At 43.4% G+C, this 17,727-nt stretch overlaps 2 protein-coding genes across 3 annotated transcripts in view; one reads left to right on the top strand and one right to left on the bottom strand.

Moving 5' to 3' along the window:
- The window catches only part of mttp (microsomal triglyceride transfer protein), a 113,473-nt gene extending 104,686 nt beyond the window's left edge, over positions 1-8,787 (bottom strand). The window contains exons 1-3 of the mRNA XM_060851464.1: positions 8,711-8,787; positions 1,310-1,431; positions 687-812 (exon numbers count right to left, since the gene is read on the bottom strand). Of these exons, the coding sequence (XP_060707447.1) occupies positions 687-812; positions 1,310-1,431; positions 8,711-8,787 (325 nt within the window). The remainder of the gene's footprint in view (positions 1-686; positions 813-1,309; positions 1,432-8,710) is intronic.
- An 8,208-nt stretch (positions 8,788-16,995) lies between these two features.
- LOC132833385 (tRNA methyltransferase 10 homolog A-like) overlaps positions 16,996-17,727 on the top strand; it is a 33,381-nt gene continuing 32,649 nt past the window's right edge. For both annotated transcript variants that reach the window (XM_060851619.1, XM_060851617.1), the window contains exon 1: positions 16,996-17,143. The gene's annotated coding sequence lies outside the window, so the exon portion shown is untranslated. The remainder of the gene's footprint in view (positions 17,144-17,727) is intronic.

Below are 17,727 nucleotides of genomic sequence, written 5' to 3'. Positions count from 1 at the left end.
ACACAGGCTGGGTGTCATATAGGACAGTAAGGAGTGGATCACCTCTTGACTCCCAGAACCTCTTCACCAGCTACAAGGCACATGGTGTCTATGTCACAGAATGCTTCCTATTGCTTCTATGGGTGTAGCCTCAGCAACACCAGAAGCTTGACAGCACCCATTGCAAAGAAGTGTCTATGATTGGCTCCTCAGCAGCCAATCCTTGGGTTTCTGGGATTCCAGAACAGGCAGAGCTAAGTCTCATCTACCACAGCCACATGGCCAGCTTTGGGTTTGTAAATGAAGCTGATGAGGTATCACCCAGGAGGATCCAAACAGAGAGGATCCTGCAAGCTGAGCTCAAATTCTCTGTGGAACAGAGAGTCTCCAACATGTCTTGCAGTTGGTCTTGTTTGTTTGACAGGCCAATATACAGACCATGGGATCTTTTAGTCATTGCTGTACTTGGGAGATCCACACATGAAAAACAGCTGGGCAGCAAATAGACCGGGCAATTAATATGGACCATCCCCTCAACAACAATGAAGGAAGCTGAGGCAGAATTAATTTTAATGAGTTCTTGACTTTTGCCCTGTAGTTGGAGTGAGGACTCTCATAGCTCCAGTTAGTGATACATACCTGGAACTAGGCCCCCAAAAAAAATACACAGGATGTAGTTCCAAGATTTACCTCCACACAAACGTTACACGTGTAGCAGTGTCGACACCGTGGAGGCCGGAAAAATCTGCAGACTTGGCACCATTTCTTTGTAAACCTGGTACCATTGATGGTCACTTCCTCCGCCTCCATTACACTGTTTAGGTCATTGGGATCTATAAGCAACAAAATAATACATTTCAAATCATCCTGGACAGAATCACACTGTACATACTCTAGGAGAAAGTGAGGACTGCAGATGGTGGAGATCAGACTCGAGAGTGTGGTGCTGGAAAAGCACAGCAGGTCAGGCAGCATCTGAGGAGCAGGAGAATCAATGTTTTGGGCAAGAGCCCAAATAGTCCAGCTATGCCACCTTATTGAATGAGCAGTCCAATTAGTCTTACCCCTCTGCTCTTTCCCAAGACTCATTCCAGTTTGTGCTTTTCAAATATTTATCCAACTCCCTTTTGGACTTTTTCACTGAATTTGCCTTTCAGGAAGTGCATCCCCGATAATGACAACTCAGTGCAGAAGGATTTTCTACTACTCTTACCAATTAACTTGTGAGTCCTGTAGTTACTGACCTTCTGTTTAACTGAAGTAATTTCTCCTTATGTACTTTGTCAAAGTTCGACATAGTTTTGAATATTTGTATTAAATCTCCCTTTACCCTTCTCTGCTTGAAGGAGAACAATCCCAGATTCTTCCGGCTCTCCAATATAACTGTTTTCCCCAACCCTGGTACCATTCCAGTTAAACTCTTTGAATCTCTCTAATAGTTTTCCATCCATCCTAAAACGCAGTATGGAGATTTCATTTTTATTTATTCACAGGATGTGTGCATCATTGGCCAGGCCAACATTTATCGACTATCCTTAACTGTCCAGAGGGGAGTTAAGTGTCAACCACATTGCTCTGGGTCTGGAGGCATTTGTAGGCTAGACCAGGTAAAAACAGCAAATTTCCATCCTTGAAGGGGCATGAGTGAATCAGACTGTTTTTTTCCAAAAAAAAACAATCAATAGTACTTACATGGTCATCGTTAGGCTCACATTTTATTCCAGAATTTTACTGAATTCAAATTTCATCATCTGTCATGACCCATGTCCTGAGAATGTTTGAATAAAGAGGGAATATGTTTGATACTGGAGATCTAAAACAAACACACAGAATGCTGGTGAAACTCAGCAGGTCTGGCAGTATCCACGGAGAGAAAAAACAGAGCAAACATTTCGAGTCTGGTTTGAAGGAGAGTCATATGGAATTCAAAACATTAACTCTACTTCTCTCTTTCAGAACTGCTGAATTTCTCCAGCATTCTCTATGTTTATACCCAAGAATGTTAGCTGGGGCTTTGGATTAGTGATTCAGTGTCAGAAATGAATAAATTCCTGCATGTTACGTTAGGGCCCGGTTGTCCTTGGAAAAGGAGCACGCAGTGTCCACCAACACCCTGGAGTTGTTCAGGGAGAGGTGGATGCCGCAGGGAGTGGAGTGCATCATTTCCCCCTCCAACTCTATTTTGATTTAGTCCCTGCCCTCCCCTTCACTGTTTGATCACACAGCATTGCCCTTTGATGTGAAGGGCACTGCTTGTCACTGGCCACCCGGGTGTTTTCCTATCTTCCTGGTGGTGGAAATTGAATAAAAGATTCGTGCACTTTGTGTCTCTGTGTCTCACAGCTGCACACTCACTCCATGGGTGCTGGGAAAAAACATAAGCACTACCGCAGTTAGGTGGTAGTGCAGGGGTAAGAGAAAAAAATTTTTAAAAAATTAAAAAATTAATTCCTGCAGCTGCAGCCTAAGCAGTGATTTACAAAGGTTAACATTTAAATGTTTGTCAAGACTTAGCTTTTGTGTTTTCGGTCTCAATTTATGAAGCTCAGTATTCTTTATGCATAGAAGTTCAAAAACACTTTTTAGGCTGATACATAAAATATAAACTATATTCTTAATTTCCTTACAGCTATCTCCTTCCCATTAATGCCCCTCACATAGGAAGTCATTAAAAAGCTCACATCTCACCTCTTCTGCCTACCCTGAGCCACAGCCATTTACTTACCTTCATCTATAAAATATACAACATAGAACAGTACAGCAGAATACTGGCCCTTTGGCCCTCAATATTGTGCACACCTTTTATCCTACTCTAAGATCAAACTATGTACTATCATCCATGTGCCTATCCAAGAGTCACTTAAATGTCCCGAATCTGACTCTACCACCACCACTGGCAGTACAGTCCACCCACCCACCACTCTCTGAGTCAAGAACATCTCCCCTAAGCCTTCCTCCAATCACCTTAAAATTATGCCCCCTCGTGATAGCCATTTCCGCCCTGGGAAAAGGTCTGGCTAGCCACTGTATCTATGACCCTCATTATTTTGTACATCTCGATCAAGTCACCCCTCAACTTTCTTTGCTCCAATGAGAAAATCCCTTGCTCCATCAACCTTTATTCATAAGACACGACCTCCAGCCCAGCCAGCATCCTGGTAAATCTCCTCTGCACCCTTCCTATAATGATGCGACCAGAACCAAACACAATATTCTAAGTGTGGTCTAAAAGGGACTGCAGCGTAACCTCGCAGCCCTTAAATGCAATTCCTGTGCTAATAAAGCCAACACACCCATACACTTTCTTAACAACCCAATCAACTTGAGTGGCAACTTTGAGGGATCTATGGATGTGGACCCCAAGATCCCTCTATTCCTCCACACTAACAAGAATCCTGCCTTTAACCCTGTAATCTGCATTCGAATTCAACCTTCAAAAATGAATCACTTCACACTTTTCCCGGTTGAACTCAATCTGCCACTTATCAGCCCAGCTCTGCATTCTGTTAATGTCCCATTGCAATCTACAACAGCCCTCCACACTATCCTCAACTCCACCAACTTTCACGTCATCGGCAAACTTACTAATACACCATACCACTTCCTCATCCAAGTGATTTATAAAAATCACAAAGAGCACAGGTCCCAAAACAGATCCTCGCAGAACACCACTGGTCACTGAGCTCCAGGCTGAATACTTTCCACCTACAACAACTCTCTGACTTTTATGGGCCAACCAATTCTACATCCAGATAGCCAAATATCCCTGTCTCCCATGCCTCTTTACTTTCTGAATGAAAGTTCTGGTCACCTCCTTATAGGAAGGATGTGGAAGCTTTACAGAGAGTGCAGAGGTGATTTACTATTGCTGCCTGAACTGGAGCTGAAAAATATGTTGCTGGAAAAGCGCAGCAGGTCAGGCAGCATCCAAGGAGCAGGAGAATCGACATTTCGGGCATAAGCCCTTCTTCAGGAATGAGGAGGGTGTGCCAAGCAGGCTAAGATAAAAGGTAGGGAGGAGGGACTTGGGGAGGGGCGTTGGAAATGCGATAGGTGGAAGGAGATTAAGGTGAGGGTGATAGGCCAGAGAAGGGGTGGGGGCGGAGGGGTCGGGTAGAAGATTGCAGGTCAAGAAGGCGGTGCTGAGTCCGAGGGTTGGAACTAAGATAAGTTGGGGGGAGGGGGAATGAGGAAGCTGGAGAAATCTGCATTCATCCTTTGTGGGTTGGAGGGTTACTAGACGGAAGATGAGGCGCTCTTCCTCCAGGCGTCGTGTTGCCATGGTCTGGCAATGGAGGAAGCCAAGGACCTGCATGTCTTTGGTGGAGTGGGAGGGGGAGTTAAAGTGTTCAACCACAGGGCGGTTGAGTTGGTTGGTGTGGGTGTCCCAGAGGTGTTCTCTGAAACGTTCTGCAAGTAGGCACCTCTACATTGGGGAGACAGACCGCCTACATGCAGGTCCTCATCTTCTTCCCGACCTCTCCATTCCCACCCCCATCTCCGGCCTATCACCCTCACCTTAACCATCTTCCACCTATCGCATTCCCAACGCCCCTCCCCCAAGTCCCTCCTCCCTACCTCTTATCTTAGCCTGCTTGGCACACCCTCCTCATTCCTGAAGAAGGGCTTATGCCCGTAACATCAATTCTCCTGCTCCTTGGATGCTACCTGACCTGCTGTGCTTTTCCAGCAACACATTTTTCAGCTCTGATCTCCAGCATCTGCAGTCCTCACTTTCTCCTGCCTGAACTGGAGGGCATGCTTTATGAAGAAAGGTTGAGGGAGTTAGGGCTTTTCTCACTGGAGCGAAGAAGGATGAGATGTGACTTGATAGAGGTGGACAAGATGATGAGAGACAAAGATAGAGTGGATAGGCAGAGACTTTTTCCCCGGATAGCATGAGGGGGCTTAATATCTCCAGGTCCTTCTGTTCACACACCAATTTTGGAAATCCCAGAGGACCATGTTAGAACAAAATATGGTGGTAGAGTTCACAGATTGTTTTAAACAGAAAGTTTCTCAACAGAATAGTGAAGGAGGTGGTTGGTACACTTGCCTTTATTAGTCAATGCATTGGGTACACCAGTTTGGAGGTCATGTTGCAGTTATACAGGACATCATTAGGCCACTTCAGAATGCTGTATTCAGTTCTACTGTCAGAAGGATGTTGTGAAACTTGAAAGGTTTCAGAAAAGCTTTACAAAGACGTTGCCAGGTTGGTGGGTTTGAGCTAAAGGGAGAGGCTGAATAGACTGGGGCTATTTTCCCTGAAGCATCGGAGGCTGAGGCGTGACCTTATAGAGATTTATAAAATGATGAGGGGCATGGATAGGGTGAATAACCATGGTTTCTTTCGCAGGTTAAGGGATTTCAAAACTAGAGGACATTGATTTAAGGTGAGAAGGGAAAGGTTTAAAAGGGATCTTAGGGGCAACGTTTTCACACAGAGGGTGGAGTGTGCCAGAGGCTGATATGTGTTCCTCTGCAACCTCATGATATAGAAAATTGCGCTATGGAAAACTGCTATAGAAAATCACGCTGTGCAAGATTGCTAATAGAAAATTGCTATGCCCGGTCAGTAGAAGGTTTGCATTATCCAGACAATGTCCACAATTAGTCAATCACATTATAGCCAATTTGTGCTGACGAAATGTGCATAATAGCAGAATGACCCGTACAACCATTTAAAAGGTATTTGGATCGGTACACAAATAGGATGGGTTTAAAGGGATATGGGTCAGATGCTGGCAAATGGAACGAGATTAATTTAGGATATTTGGTCAGCATGGATGAATTGGACCAAAGTGTCTGTTTCCGTACTGTACAACTCAATGACTCTGTACAACTCTATGGCATTTACTGAGTATTTGTCAGTCATGCCCTTCAAATCAGGCACTGTTACTGCAAACAATTTGCATAAATCTTTAACACCCCAGGTGACTTTACCTCTGCAAAAAATTCCAGGATCTATAAAGATGCAAATTAGGTAGTTTATACAGCAGCTTAGCAGAAATAATGTATGGACAATAGGTACAGCCATTGATAAATTTTGAAGCAGCCACATGCATCTGAAAAAGAAGCACAGAAGTTTAGAATATTCTTCAGATAGATTCCAGAAACCGATACTAGATTCTTAATTTCCTCACAGTTTCCTCCCGCTCCCCCCCCCCCCAAGGTTACCATCAATACATAGAAACAGGAAGAGGCCATCCAGCCTCTTCAGCCTGTTGTATTATTTGGGGGTGTGATGCAGGGGGGTGTAGGCAGTGATTAGGAATGTGGAGTTGATCACAGTCAGATCAGCTGAGATGTTAGCGATTGGCAGAACAGACTTGATGGGCTGAATGGCCTGCTCCTGCATTCAAGATGCGACTCGTCAGCAATTTAATTCAATTTACACAGTTTGGTTTCATAATCCTTTAATACACTTTCCCAAAACTTAATTTGACGTCTGGTTCAATAATTTTTGTTAGGGAGAGGAGTGGGTGTCGGAGAGAGTTTCAGATTTTCATGACTTGTATGAGGAACGGCTTCATGGCACCACCTTTGAAAACACAAGAGTAACTCCACCCTCGCCCATGTTACTCAGCTGCCCTAAACCTCTTTCAGTCAAGGAGCATCTTGCAGGCAAGAGAGAAAACCCGGAGATGCTGCAGGGCAGATTGAAAATAGATGATGCTGGAAATGTTCAGCAGGTCAGTTAACATCGCCGCAGCAACAGTAATGGAGGCAAGGTTTGCAGAATTATGACCTTTCACCTGGATTACACCATTTTCTGTTTATTATACTCCTTTGACGATTTGCATAGCACAATAAATAATTGTCAATCATAGAGTCAGAGAGTCGTAGAGCCATACAGCACAGAAATGGACCATTTAGTCCACTTCATCCATTTCAACCAGGTTTCCTAAACTAAACTAGTCCTATTGTTTGTGTTTGGCCCATAGTCATAGAGATATACAGCACAGAAACAGACCCTTCAGTCCAACTTGTCCATGCTGACCAGATATCCTAACCTAATCTAGTCCCATTTGCCAGCACTTGATGAAGTAACTCCACAGAGGCCAGGTATCCTATCATCTAATCCTCATTTGTTTACATTTGGAAAGTCCTTGACACTGATCCAGCTCCCTTAGTGCCAGCTTTCAGAATGAACAGGATGTATGACACTCCTTTTTCTGGAATCTATCAGCCAGGGCTCCCTGATTGGACCAGATTAACACCTTCAATCAGGGAATTCATATTCTATGAGGTCCACCTGGCTGATCTTGCTACAATCACTTTCCAATTCATGTACCTGTCCAAATGTCTTTTAAATATGGTAACTATGTCTACCACTTCCTCTAGCAGCTCACTCCATATTCGAACCATCTTCTGTGTGAAAACGTTGGCTCTCGAGTCCCTTTAAAATTTCCCCTCTCACCTTAAAAATATGCCTTCTAGTTTTGAACTCCCTTACTGTGGAGAAAACAGCATGGCTATTCGCCTTTGTGCTGATGCTGTCACTTTGAAAAGGTTATTTTGTTCTTGGTTTCTTTTCTCCAAAAGAGGTTGTAAAAGAAGAGGTTATGAAATGTCTACTATAACAATGGCAGGGTAGTGGCCAGTTTTCCCAGTTCAGGTGTTTTCTATTTTGGTTTAATTGTAGCAGTCACAGAAGCTGCTGCAGTGCAAAACAAAAGTCCCATGCTTCAGCAGATGATTCTTGACTGACTTTTCTCTCTGAAATCTCTCCTGCCTGTGAGAACCTGTGTTTGAATTTTTCTTTTGCCAATGGGTGTGTTTATGGGATATCACGGGAATTGGAACAGCTCCTTACTTAAGTTGCTGTGTTAGGTTGGTTACGTTTTCAATAGTTAAGTTATTCTAACTTCCATTTTCTTTTGTTCATGTTTCAACTGTAGTGCTTAAATTCTGTTTTGCTTAAAGCTGAGCGGTTTGACGAGCTGCTTCACATCTGGAATATCTACTTCACACCAGCCTTTAAAATAAGAGAAAATTAGGGTCTAGGCTACCTTCTTAAAATATTTTGAGGGGTGGTCTGGTCCAAAATACCTTATCTATACCCCTCATAATATTATATCCAGCCTGTTCTTATAACTCAAACACTTCAGTCCCAGTAACATCCTTGTAAATCTTTTCTGTACCCTTTCCAGTTTAATAATATCCTTCCTGTAGCAGGGTGACCAGAACTGCACATAGAACCCTAAACTTGGCCTCACCAACATCCCATAACCTCAACATGTTGCTCCAATTCCTATATTCAATATTCTTACCAATGAAGGCAAGTGCCAACCACCTTCTTCAGTATCCTATCTACCTGTGATGTCACCTTCATGGAACTATGTGCCTGAACCCCTCAGTCTTTCTGTTCGACAACACTTTCCAAAGATTTGCCTCCTTTATATAAAATGTGAAGTTAAAAAAATTATTTTCGGCGGAGATTCAAGATGGCGGCGACCCAGCAAGTCTGAGCCTACAGTGCTCCTTCCAAGACTTGGGCAAAGTGGATCTCCCACCCCCACCACAATCACCAAATCATCTAAAATAGCTCTTATTTAATATAATTAGTTGTTTGGTAGTGTGAGTATTAAATTTAAATAATCTAATCTCTTAGGAAAAATGACTAAAGGGAGGAGAGCCCACAGCTCTCAGCAAGCAGGGACCCCTCCCCCACCCTCTCCCTCTCCAGCTGCAGCTGAGGTGTCCATAGCTGCCCCGAGGGACTTACCGACAATAACGAGCCTTGTGGAGATGATTACCAAGCTGGATGCGAAGATCGACGCGTTTATCGAAGAGTCCCGACATCGCTGGGAATCACTCTCGGCCGAGCTGCAGAAGCACGGCCGAGACATCCAGGAACTGGAGCGCCGAGTCGGAGGGGCGGAGTTAAAGGCCGCGACCTCCGAGACTGCAGCTCAATCAGCCGCGGATCAGGTCCGGACTCTTGAGCAGCGAGTCCGGACCTTAGAGAATTACATCAACGGCCTCGATAATCGAGGTCGCCGAAAAAATATTCGTTTGCTGGGCCTTCCCGAACGGGAAGAGAAAGGCCAGCTCACAGCATTCCTGGAGCAGTAGTTGCCACAACTTTTGGATCTGGAGGCTGGATCAGGCCAGGTGTGGGTAGAATGGGCCTACCGGGTCGCAATACGCGGGCCTGGCTCGAACCAGCGCCCGCGCCCGGTCCTGTTCCGGCTGCAGAGCTATAAGGAGAGGCAGATACTCCTAGATGCCTCTAGAAATCTTGGAAAAGATCCTAAAGCCATGATCTATAAAGGATCCAAGATCATGTTGTTTCAGGACTTCTCCCCGGCTTTGGCCCGAAGGAGGAAGGCGTTCGATGAGGTGAAGAAGTGTTTATGGGACTCAAATATTCAATACACCTTACGCTACCCAGTGACGCTATGTTTTAACCACGAAGGATCCGGGTATAATTTTAGATCGCCAGAAAAGGCTAAGGAATTTTTGGACTCTCTTAGATAAATCGTAAGAGACAATGTATGTTGGCTTGCCTTTTCCCCACTCCGATTTATATCCCCCACCCCTTTTTTCTTTTTCCTATCTTACTGTTTATTATTATCTTGGGGGGGGGGGGAAGAGGGAATTATTTATTTGCTCTCCATTTAACGATTTTCTCCCCCCCTTAGGGTTTTTTTTTATTTTATTATTATACGTATGTATGTGTGTATGTACATATATGTGTGTATGCGTGTATGTGTATATATGTATATATATAAACCGGGAGGTTTAGTTAAGGTTGGTGGGGAGAGGTGGTTTCCTTATTCTATTTTATTTTTGCCTCTAGGAGCGGGGTTATTTTCCCTTCCTATTTTATATTATTATATTTAATTATAATTTGTTGAAGTTGTAATTTTATAGTTATATATGTTTATACATGGTATTGATACTACCAAATATACTGAGGTGTGGGTGGGGGTAGGGTGCTCACTGTTAACTCTAGCTCGGTATTATATCTGAATTCTCCTCATCCTATTAAGGAGCGCCTGGGTCAAGGGTGGGGCACTGGTTGGGAGAGGATATGATGGACCGTTGGAAAAGAAGTGATACCTCCTGTGAACAAGGGGGATAATCTCTATTCAAATATGTTTTATTTTTTATTATTATTTAGAAATAGTTTCCTTTTTATCATACTGTTATGAGTGTATTAGAGAACCTTTATTTTTGTAAATTCTATATGCTCTTTGCTCGGGATGTTTTAGATAGGGTCTCCCCTCCCGGGGGGTCTCGGATTTACCCGGATGATTATGGTTGATCAGTCAGTTAAGTGGTGCACCTGGAATGTCAAATAGGAAGAGATTATTTTCTGTTCTCTCTTTCCATATAAGGAAAAATATGTTGGTAAACTGGGTGGTTGAAGGTTCCCCTGGATTTTCAAATTGGCATAGATTAATCATGGAATGTATTCCCCTTGACTTCCTTATAAATATGGTGCACCGAAAGACCGAATTATTTTTTATAAAATGTGGCAGCCCTTTTACATAGATATTTTGGCTATCCTAAAAGGGCTTTTATTTAATTGAGATTACAAACATGGCTGGTCCGGGGCCCCTTGGGAGAGGAATCCCATACGAATACGGGTTTTGTTATATATGATGTTAACACATTCCGAGCAATTATTTTAATATCCAACTTCTATGTTAATCGTTGGGGTTTTTTTTCCCCCCCACTTCTTTTTTTTCCTCTCATTTTCTCTTATTTGAAAGATGTAAGTGACTCAATTATACACTCTGGCTAATTGTATGTTAGATTAGTAGTTAATTGAGTTTTGTTTTTTCTCTTTCTGTATTTTTCTTTTGTTAAATTTTGATTATTGTATATTTAAGATTTATTTCTATGTCAATATTTGTACTTGAGAGTTTTGTTTATTTTTGTAAATTTGTTAAAATGTTAAATTTCTAATAAAAATATCTATATAATTAAGGAGCAGCGCTTTGAAAGCTAGTGTTTCCAAGTAAACCTGTTGGACTATTTTCAAAACTTACAAACTTGAGAATTTTTAAGAAAAAGAATATTGAATGCAGTAATTTTGTGCCTGAGAGTGTCCTATTTAAAAATGCTATACCTTATTGTCAATTAATCTCAGTGTATCAGCACTTTTCCTTTCCCTTCTCCAGTTCCTCTACTCACCTCAGTGTCTCCTCACCAGCCTGCTGCTTACCAGTACAAGAGCTTAACTTGTTGTGACAAGGGCCAAAGTTCTTCCTTCTGTGCTATTAGAAATGTCTATGGTGCACAAAACCAATACTTCAAGATGACTACTGAGTTATTTTAGCAAATATCCCCAAAGGAATGGGCAAACATTCAAATAAAATATAAATATACTAGTCAAGTAAAAACATACCAGGAGCTGCTGTGCAATGCAATCTTTGGCCTTGATATTACATAGCAGAAACAGACTCAGGAGAAGATGTAAGAATCATTTACTGGAGGATTAACAAATTAGTCAAATTATAACTTTCATGAAAGATTGAACAGACTAGGGAAGAGAAGGCCGAGAGGTGATCTGTTAGATGGTCTGTCAAATTGTGATAGGGTTGGATAGAAAAGATGCCTCCCTTTGTGACTGAGTCCAAAACTAAGAACTATAGATACAGCATAACAGCCAATAAAGAGCGGAGAAAATGTGGAACCACATGCTAATAACACTGCAGAGCAACGCAACTGTAATTTTAAGTTTTTCTCCACGGCTCTGCTTCCTCAACATGGCTCATGAGCTTTTATTTGTGCTTCTATTTCCTGCTCAATGCTTCATCCTGTTTATCACTGACCTATTTGAGAGATCTGCCCAAATCAGAGCAACAGGTCCTTGAGTAACAGCAGTTTGAAATGACTGCAAATTCAATGGAAACAGCAAACAAACTTTTCATGGGGTGATTTCTCCAAAGAGAGATTTGAATTGATTTTCATAGTCTATCTGCATTTTGAAGCTCCCTCATGATTATTATAATAATGCTGTTCTTACATGCCTTTTCTATCTCTTGATTTATTTTCTCCCTGAATAATGCGAGGAGGCTTGTATATAACTCCCCATCGGGGTCTTTTATCCATTGTGGTTCCTCAACTCTACCCACTCAGATTTTATGCTTTCCAACCCTATATCACTTCTTGCTATCGATTTAATTTCATTTCTTACTAACAAGTCAACCTTGCCCTCTCTGTCTATTTGCTTGTCCTTTTGATAGGATGTCACCTTTGAAGCTGGGTTCTGCAAGGAGCTGGAGGGTTCCACATGGAGCTGGGTGGGTGAAGATGATGACAATGTCTTTGGATATTTAGTTCCCAGTGCCGATTCCCTTGCAGCTACATCTCTGCGATACCACAATGTTGTACTTCCCAATTTCAATTTGTGCAACAAGCTCATTTACCCTGTTTTGTATATTGCGTGCTTTTAACACCCTCAGTCCTGCATTGACTGTCCTCTCCCCACACCTATTCCCTTATCTGCTGTGTCTGAAGTTACTTTCCATACTCTCTGTCCTATTATTTGTTCTGGAAACTTTAATAACCTCCCCTGCTTTAACAGTTTTCATAATTTTCCATGTAACCGAACTAATCCCAAATCAGTTTAGTCACAGGACATGCAAAAGTGCTTTGCTGTCAATTAGTCACTGTTGTGATGTAGGAAATGCAGCAGCCAATTTGTACACACATTGCTTGCAGTAGCAATATTGGACAAGACACCCTTGTGACCCCCATCCAGGGAGGACAAAGGTTTAACATTTCATCTAAAAGACAGTGCAGCATTCCCCTCAGTATTGCACTCGAATGTCAGCCTCAATTTGTATGTCCGAAGTCTCTGAAATGCAACTTGAACCAGCCCCTCCATTTCCCAACATTGAGACTCTTGAGCTATGTGGATGAGCCTTTAATGTCCAGGGATGAAAATGTATTCAAAAGGAATCTTGTGTGAAGAAAGCACTTGAGATCTACTCTTTGATGAACATACTTACGGGTACATGTAAAATGAGGCTGAAATAGTGAAGAAGATCAATAGTAATACTAAGCTGGGGAGTTTCTGCTCGCAAGCAAGTCTCCATCTCTTCTCACACATCCTCCAGGCTTTGATTTGGTGAACAGAACAGCAGATTGTTCAATGCAGTCAGCTCAGCTCTGCTCTGGCCTTTCCCCGAGCTCACACCTTCCCTGTCTTTATCCAACCAATGCCATTATGTCATCATAGAGGTACACCTGCCATTGCCATGGAAACATGTTCCCTTTGTAACAATCAATGTTGAAATCTTGCCCTGTTTCCACCTCCAATCCAGGTCAGGACCATCAATGTCAGCATCCATAGGCACTACAGTCTGATCATACCATCGTCACAAGCAAGCCATGCTATCTATATGCAGAGAACTTAAACAAAAGCAATACATGCTAGAGAAACTCAGCAGGTCTGATAGCATCTGTGAAAACAGTGTTAATGCTTCCAGTGACCCTTCTTCAGATGACGGGATCGGACCAAGAAGGGTGCCGAGTAATTCTGTTTTTCTTTCCAGGTCTCCAGCAATCACAGTTGCTCGCTATCCCAAGAACTACATTTTTCCTATATTTAATTTCACATGTAAAATAGTGCATTGACTGGATTGATTTCCACATTTTATATCCATTTTATTGTCCCATGAGAGTATTGCACACAATAAATAGAGAGAGTCTGTTCCCACACAAGACAGGATCAAGGATGAAAGGGCACAGGTCTAAAGTAGTTGGATGTTTTCCCTGTCTGGGGAATCTAGAACAAGGCTCACAGTCTCAACATACAGGGTCGTGAACTTGCGGAATTCTCTAACACAGAGAGCTGTGGAGGTTAAGCCACCTTATATTCTCAAGAGAGAAGTTTTTTTAGGTTTTCAAGGCATCAAGGTATATGGGGAGAAGCAGGGATAAGGCTATGATCAGATTGGATGATGGAGTTGGGCCTACACCTGCTCCAAGGTTCTATGTTTACATGTGGTGTTATTTGGCTTTGGAATTGTTCTATATAAGCCAGGTTGCTTAAAAGAAAATGCCACAACCCACCTTTAGAGTAAATATAATGCAATTTTGATATTATCCTACCACATGTTGAAAACTTCAAGGGCGTAACTTGGATAAACGCATGGATGATGGGATAGTGTAGGGGGACGAGCTGAGAATAGTTCACAGGTCGACGCAACATCGAGGAACGAAGGTCCTGTTCTGCGCTGCATTGTTCTATGTTCTATAACTCAAATGTATTATTAACAAGGAAATGTATTTAATTTCACATGAACACTTATATCAGCTTAGTAATGTCCCACATCAATACAACAGCACGCATTGAACAGAGCACTAATCATACTTCCTGAAGTTTTTTTGATTTTTACAGTAAACCATCCTTGAACAGTTTTGATAATGCTGAGTCTGCTGTTTTGAGTCTGTTCAAGTCATCTTTTACTGACTTTCTCCTTGGCAGCTTTATTTTTACTTTTCTATTTATATCAAAACGTGCAGAATACATCCTCAAGTTCCAAAATATGTAGCTAAGAAGTTTTATAATTGAGGTGCAAGTTGAACTACATTTAAAGCTGCTACAATTGAACATTCTGGGATGTCAACTTGCAGCTGTACAGGACATTGGTCGAGCCACTTTTGGAATACTGCATTCAGTTGTGGTCTCCGCGCTGTATGTTATGAAATTTGGAAGGGTTCAGAAATGATTTACAAGGATGTTGCCAGGATTGGAGGGTTTGTGCTATTGGGACAGTCTAAATAGGTTGAGGCCATTTTCCCTGGAGCTTCAGGGGATGAGAGGTGACTTTATTAAGTTTTATAAATTCATGAGGGGCATGGATAGGGTGGTTAGCCAAGGTCTTTTCCCCAGCATGGGAAAAAATAAAAGGCACAGGTTTAAAGTGAGAAAATAAAGGTTTTAAAAGCACCTAAGTGGCAACTTTTTCACAGAGGCGTGGTGCATATATGGAATACGCTGCCAGAGAAAGTGGTGGAAGCTGATACAATTACAACATTTAAAATGTGTCTGGATGGGTATTATGAATATGAAGGGTTTAGAGGGATATGGGCCAAATGCCGGCAAACGGAACTAGATTAATTTAGGATATCTGGTCAGCATGGACGAGTTGGACAGAAGGAGAAAGTGAGGACTGCAGAGGCTGGAAATTAGAGTCGAGAATGTAGTGCTGTTAAAGCATGGCATGTCGGGCAGCATCCGAGTAGCTGTTGGACGGAAGGGGTCGTTTCCGTCACATACAACACTATGACTCAGTTAAAAATCACACAACACCAGGTTATGGTCTAACAGGTTTAATTGGAAGCACACGAGCTTTCGGAGCGACACTCCTTCATCAGGTGATTGTGGAGGGCTCGATCGTAACAGAATTTATAGCAAAAATTTGCAGTGTGATGTAACTGAAATTATACATTATAAATTGATGGTCTGTTAAGCCTTTCATCTGTTAGAATACAGTGATAGTTTCATTTCTTTCATGTGTAAATCACAAAACCCTTCTTTTTAAAGTTGCATTCTCGGGTTAGCTGATAACAATTGTGAAAGCTAGACAATATGTTGACGGTGTTGGCCCCTTGTGTTCTCTGTCTGTGACCTGATGTTTAGATCGATTCTAATCTAATTAGTGAGATAACAGTGTTTTACATAAATTCATGCAGTTTTTGAGCTCAGAGTTCTACATGAATATATGCAGTTTTTGAGCAAAGTGCAATGTAACTCTGCAATACAAATGCACCACACAAAATATATGTGTGCATGTGGGTATTTGTCTGTCTGTGTGTGTCTGAGGTGGGGGGTTATGAGTGTGAGAAAGTGTGTGTGTGTAGTGGGTGCAGAGTGTCTTAAGTCTGCGAGGGGCTGCATGTGTGAGGTGGGAGTGTGTGTGTCTATAAGGGTGTGTGTGGGTGTCCGTGTGCGCGTGCACCCACTACACACACACACACTTTCTCACAACCCCCACCCCAGACAGACAGACACTCACAGACAGACAAAGACCCACATGCACACATATATTTTGTGGGGTGAATTTGTATTGCAGAGTTACATCGCTCAAAAACTGCATACATTCATGTAGAACTCTGAGCTCAAAAACTGCATGAATTTATGTAAAACACTGTTATCTCACTTATTAGATTAGAATCAATCTAAACATCAGGTCACAGACAGAGAACACAAGGGGCCAACACCATCAACATATTGTCTAGCTTTCACCATTGTTAGCAGCTAACCCGAGAATGCAACTTTAAAAAGGGTTTCGTGATTTACACATGAAAAAAAAAGTGAAACTATCACTGTATTCTAACAGATGAAAGGCTTAACAAACAACCAATTTTTCAATGTATAATTTCAGTTACATCACACTGCAAATTTTTGCAATAAATTCTGTGTTACGATTGAGCCCTCCACAATCACCTGATGAAGGAACGTCGCTCCGAAAGCTGGTGTGCTTCCACTTAAATCTGTTGGACTATAACCTGGTGTTGTGTGATTTTTAACTGTGTACACCCCAGTCCTACACCGGCATCTCCAAATCAGAACTCTATGACTCGAAGAGCTGCTGGATTGGAAACGTTAACTCTGTTCCTCTCTCCACAGACGCTGCATTCCTCCAGGGCTTTGCGTTTTTGTTTCAGAATTCCAGCACCGGCAGTTTCATTACATATAATTAAATATCGCTTCTGAGGGATGCTGCCTGAGCTGCTGTGCCCTTCCAGCACCACTGATCCAAAATCTGGTTCCCAGCGTCTGCAAGTCATTGTTTTTTACCCACATAAATGAAAATCAGCTTGCCCACAAATGGGGGATAAAACACACGGAGAAATTTCTGGAGAAACCGTGTGGGTCTGGCAACACCGTGGAGAAAAAGAGAAACAGAATGCACGTTTCGTGAGTGTTGATTGAAGAGCCCATTGCCTTTCAGCAGCGAACCCGGAAGCTGGGGTCTGTCAGGAGCTGGAGGGCGCCACGTGGAGGTTGGCGCGTGGCGATGACGTCATTGGCGGGCCTCAACCAGGCCCCTCAGCCTTAGCCTCGGCTTCGGCTTTTCTCGGTTAGGCGGTGAACGGGGCCCGAGCCTCACAGTCTCCCCAGTGCCCCCCCCCCCCTTCCCTTACAACACCCTGGCAGACACAGCTTCCCCCAGGCCGGAGCCACAGGGTAAGCCCCGAAAAACGAACTCGCCGGGCTTCCCCTGGCGGACGCTCGAGCCGCTGGCGCGCGACTCCCGCCGTTTAAACCGATTTAACGGTCAGCGGGCGCCTCGCGCGGAAGGAGCGGTGTTACCGTGGAGATGGGCACCCCTCGCCCCCCCCCCCCCAACAGCTTCAAACCAAACCACCCCTCCTCAACAGTCCCCTGTCAGTGACCCCAACTCCCCCATCAATGACCCCCCAACCCCCTGTCAGTGACCCCCCAACCCCCTGTCAGTGACCCCCTCCCTGAAGCCCCTCTGTCAGTGACCCCAACTCCCCCATCAATGACCCCCCAACCCCCTGTCAGTGACCCCCTCCTCAACAGTCCTCTGTCTGTGACCCCAACTCCCCCATCAATGACCCCCCAACCCCCTGTCAGTGACCCCCTCCCTGAAGCCCCTCTGTCAATGACCCCAACTCCCCTGTCAGTGACCCCCCTCCTCAACAGTCCCCTGTCAGTGACCCCCTCCCTGAAGCCCCTCTGTCAATGACCCCAACTCCCCTGTCAGTGACCCCCCTCCTCTACAGTCCCCTGTCAGTGACCCCCTC

Source organism: Hemiscyllium ocellatum, chromosome 36 (assembly GCF_020745735.1).
Source record: "Hemiscyllium ocellatum isolate sHemOce1 chromosome 36, sHemOce1.pat.X.cur, whole genome shotgun sequence".
Classification (NCBI taxonomy): Eukaryota; Metazoa; Chordata; class Chondrichthyes; order Orectolobiformes; family Hemiscylliidae; genus Hemiscyllium; species Hemiscyllium ocellatum.
The sequence above is the reverse complement of the archived record's forward strand: the minus strand, read 5'-3'. Positions and strand labels throughout refer to the sequence as shown.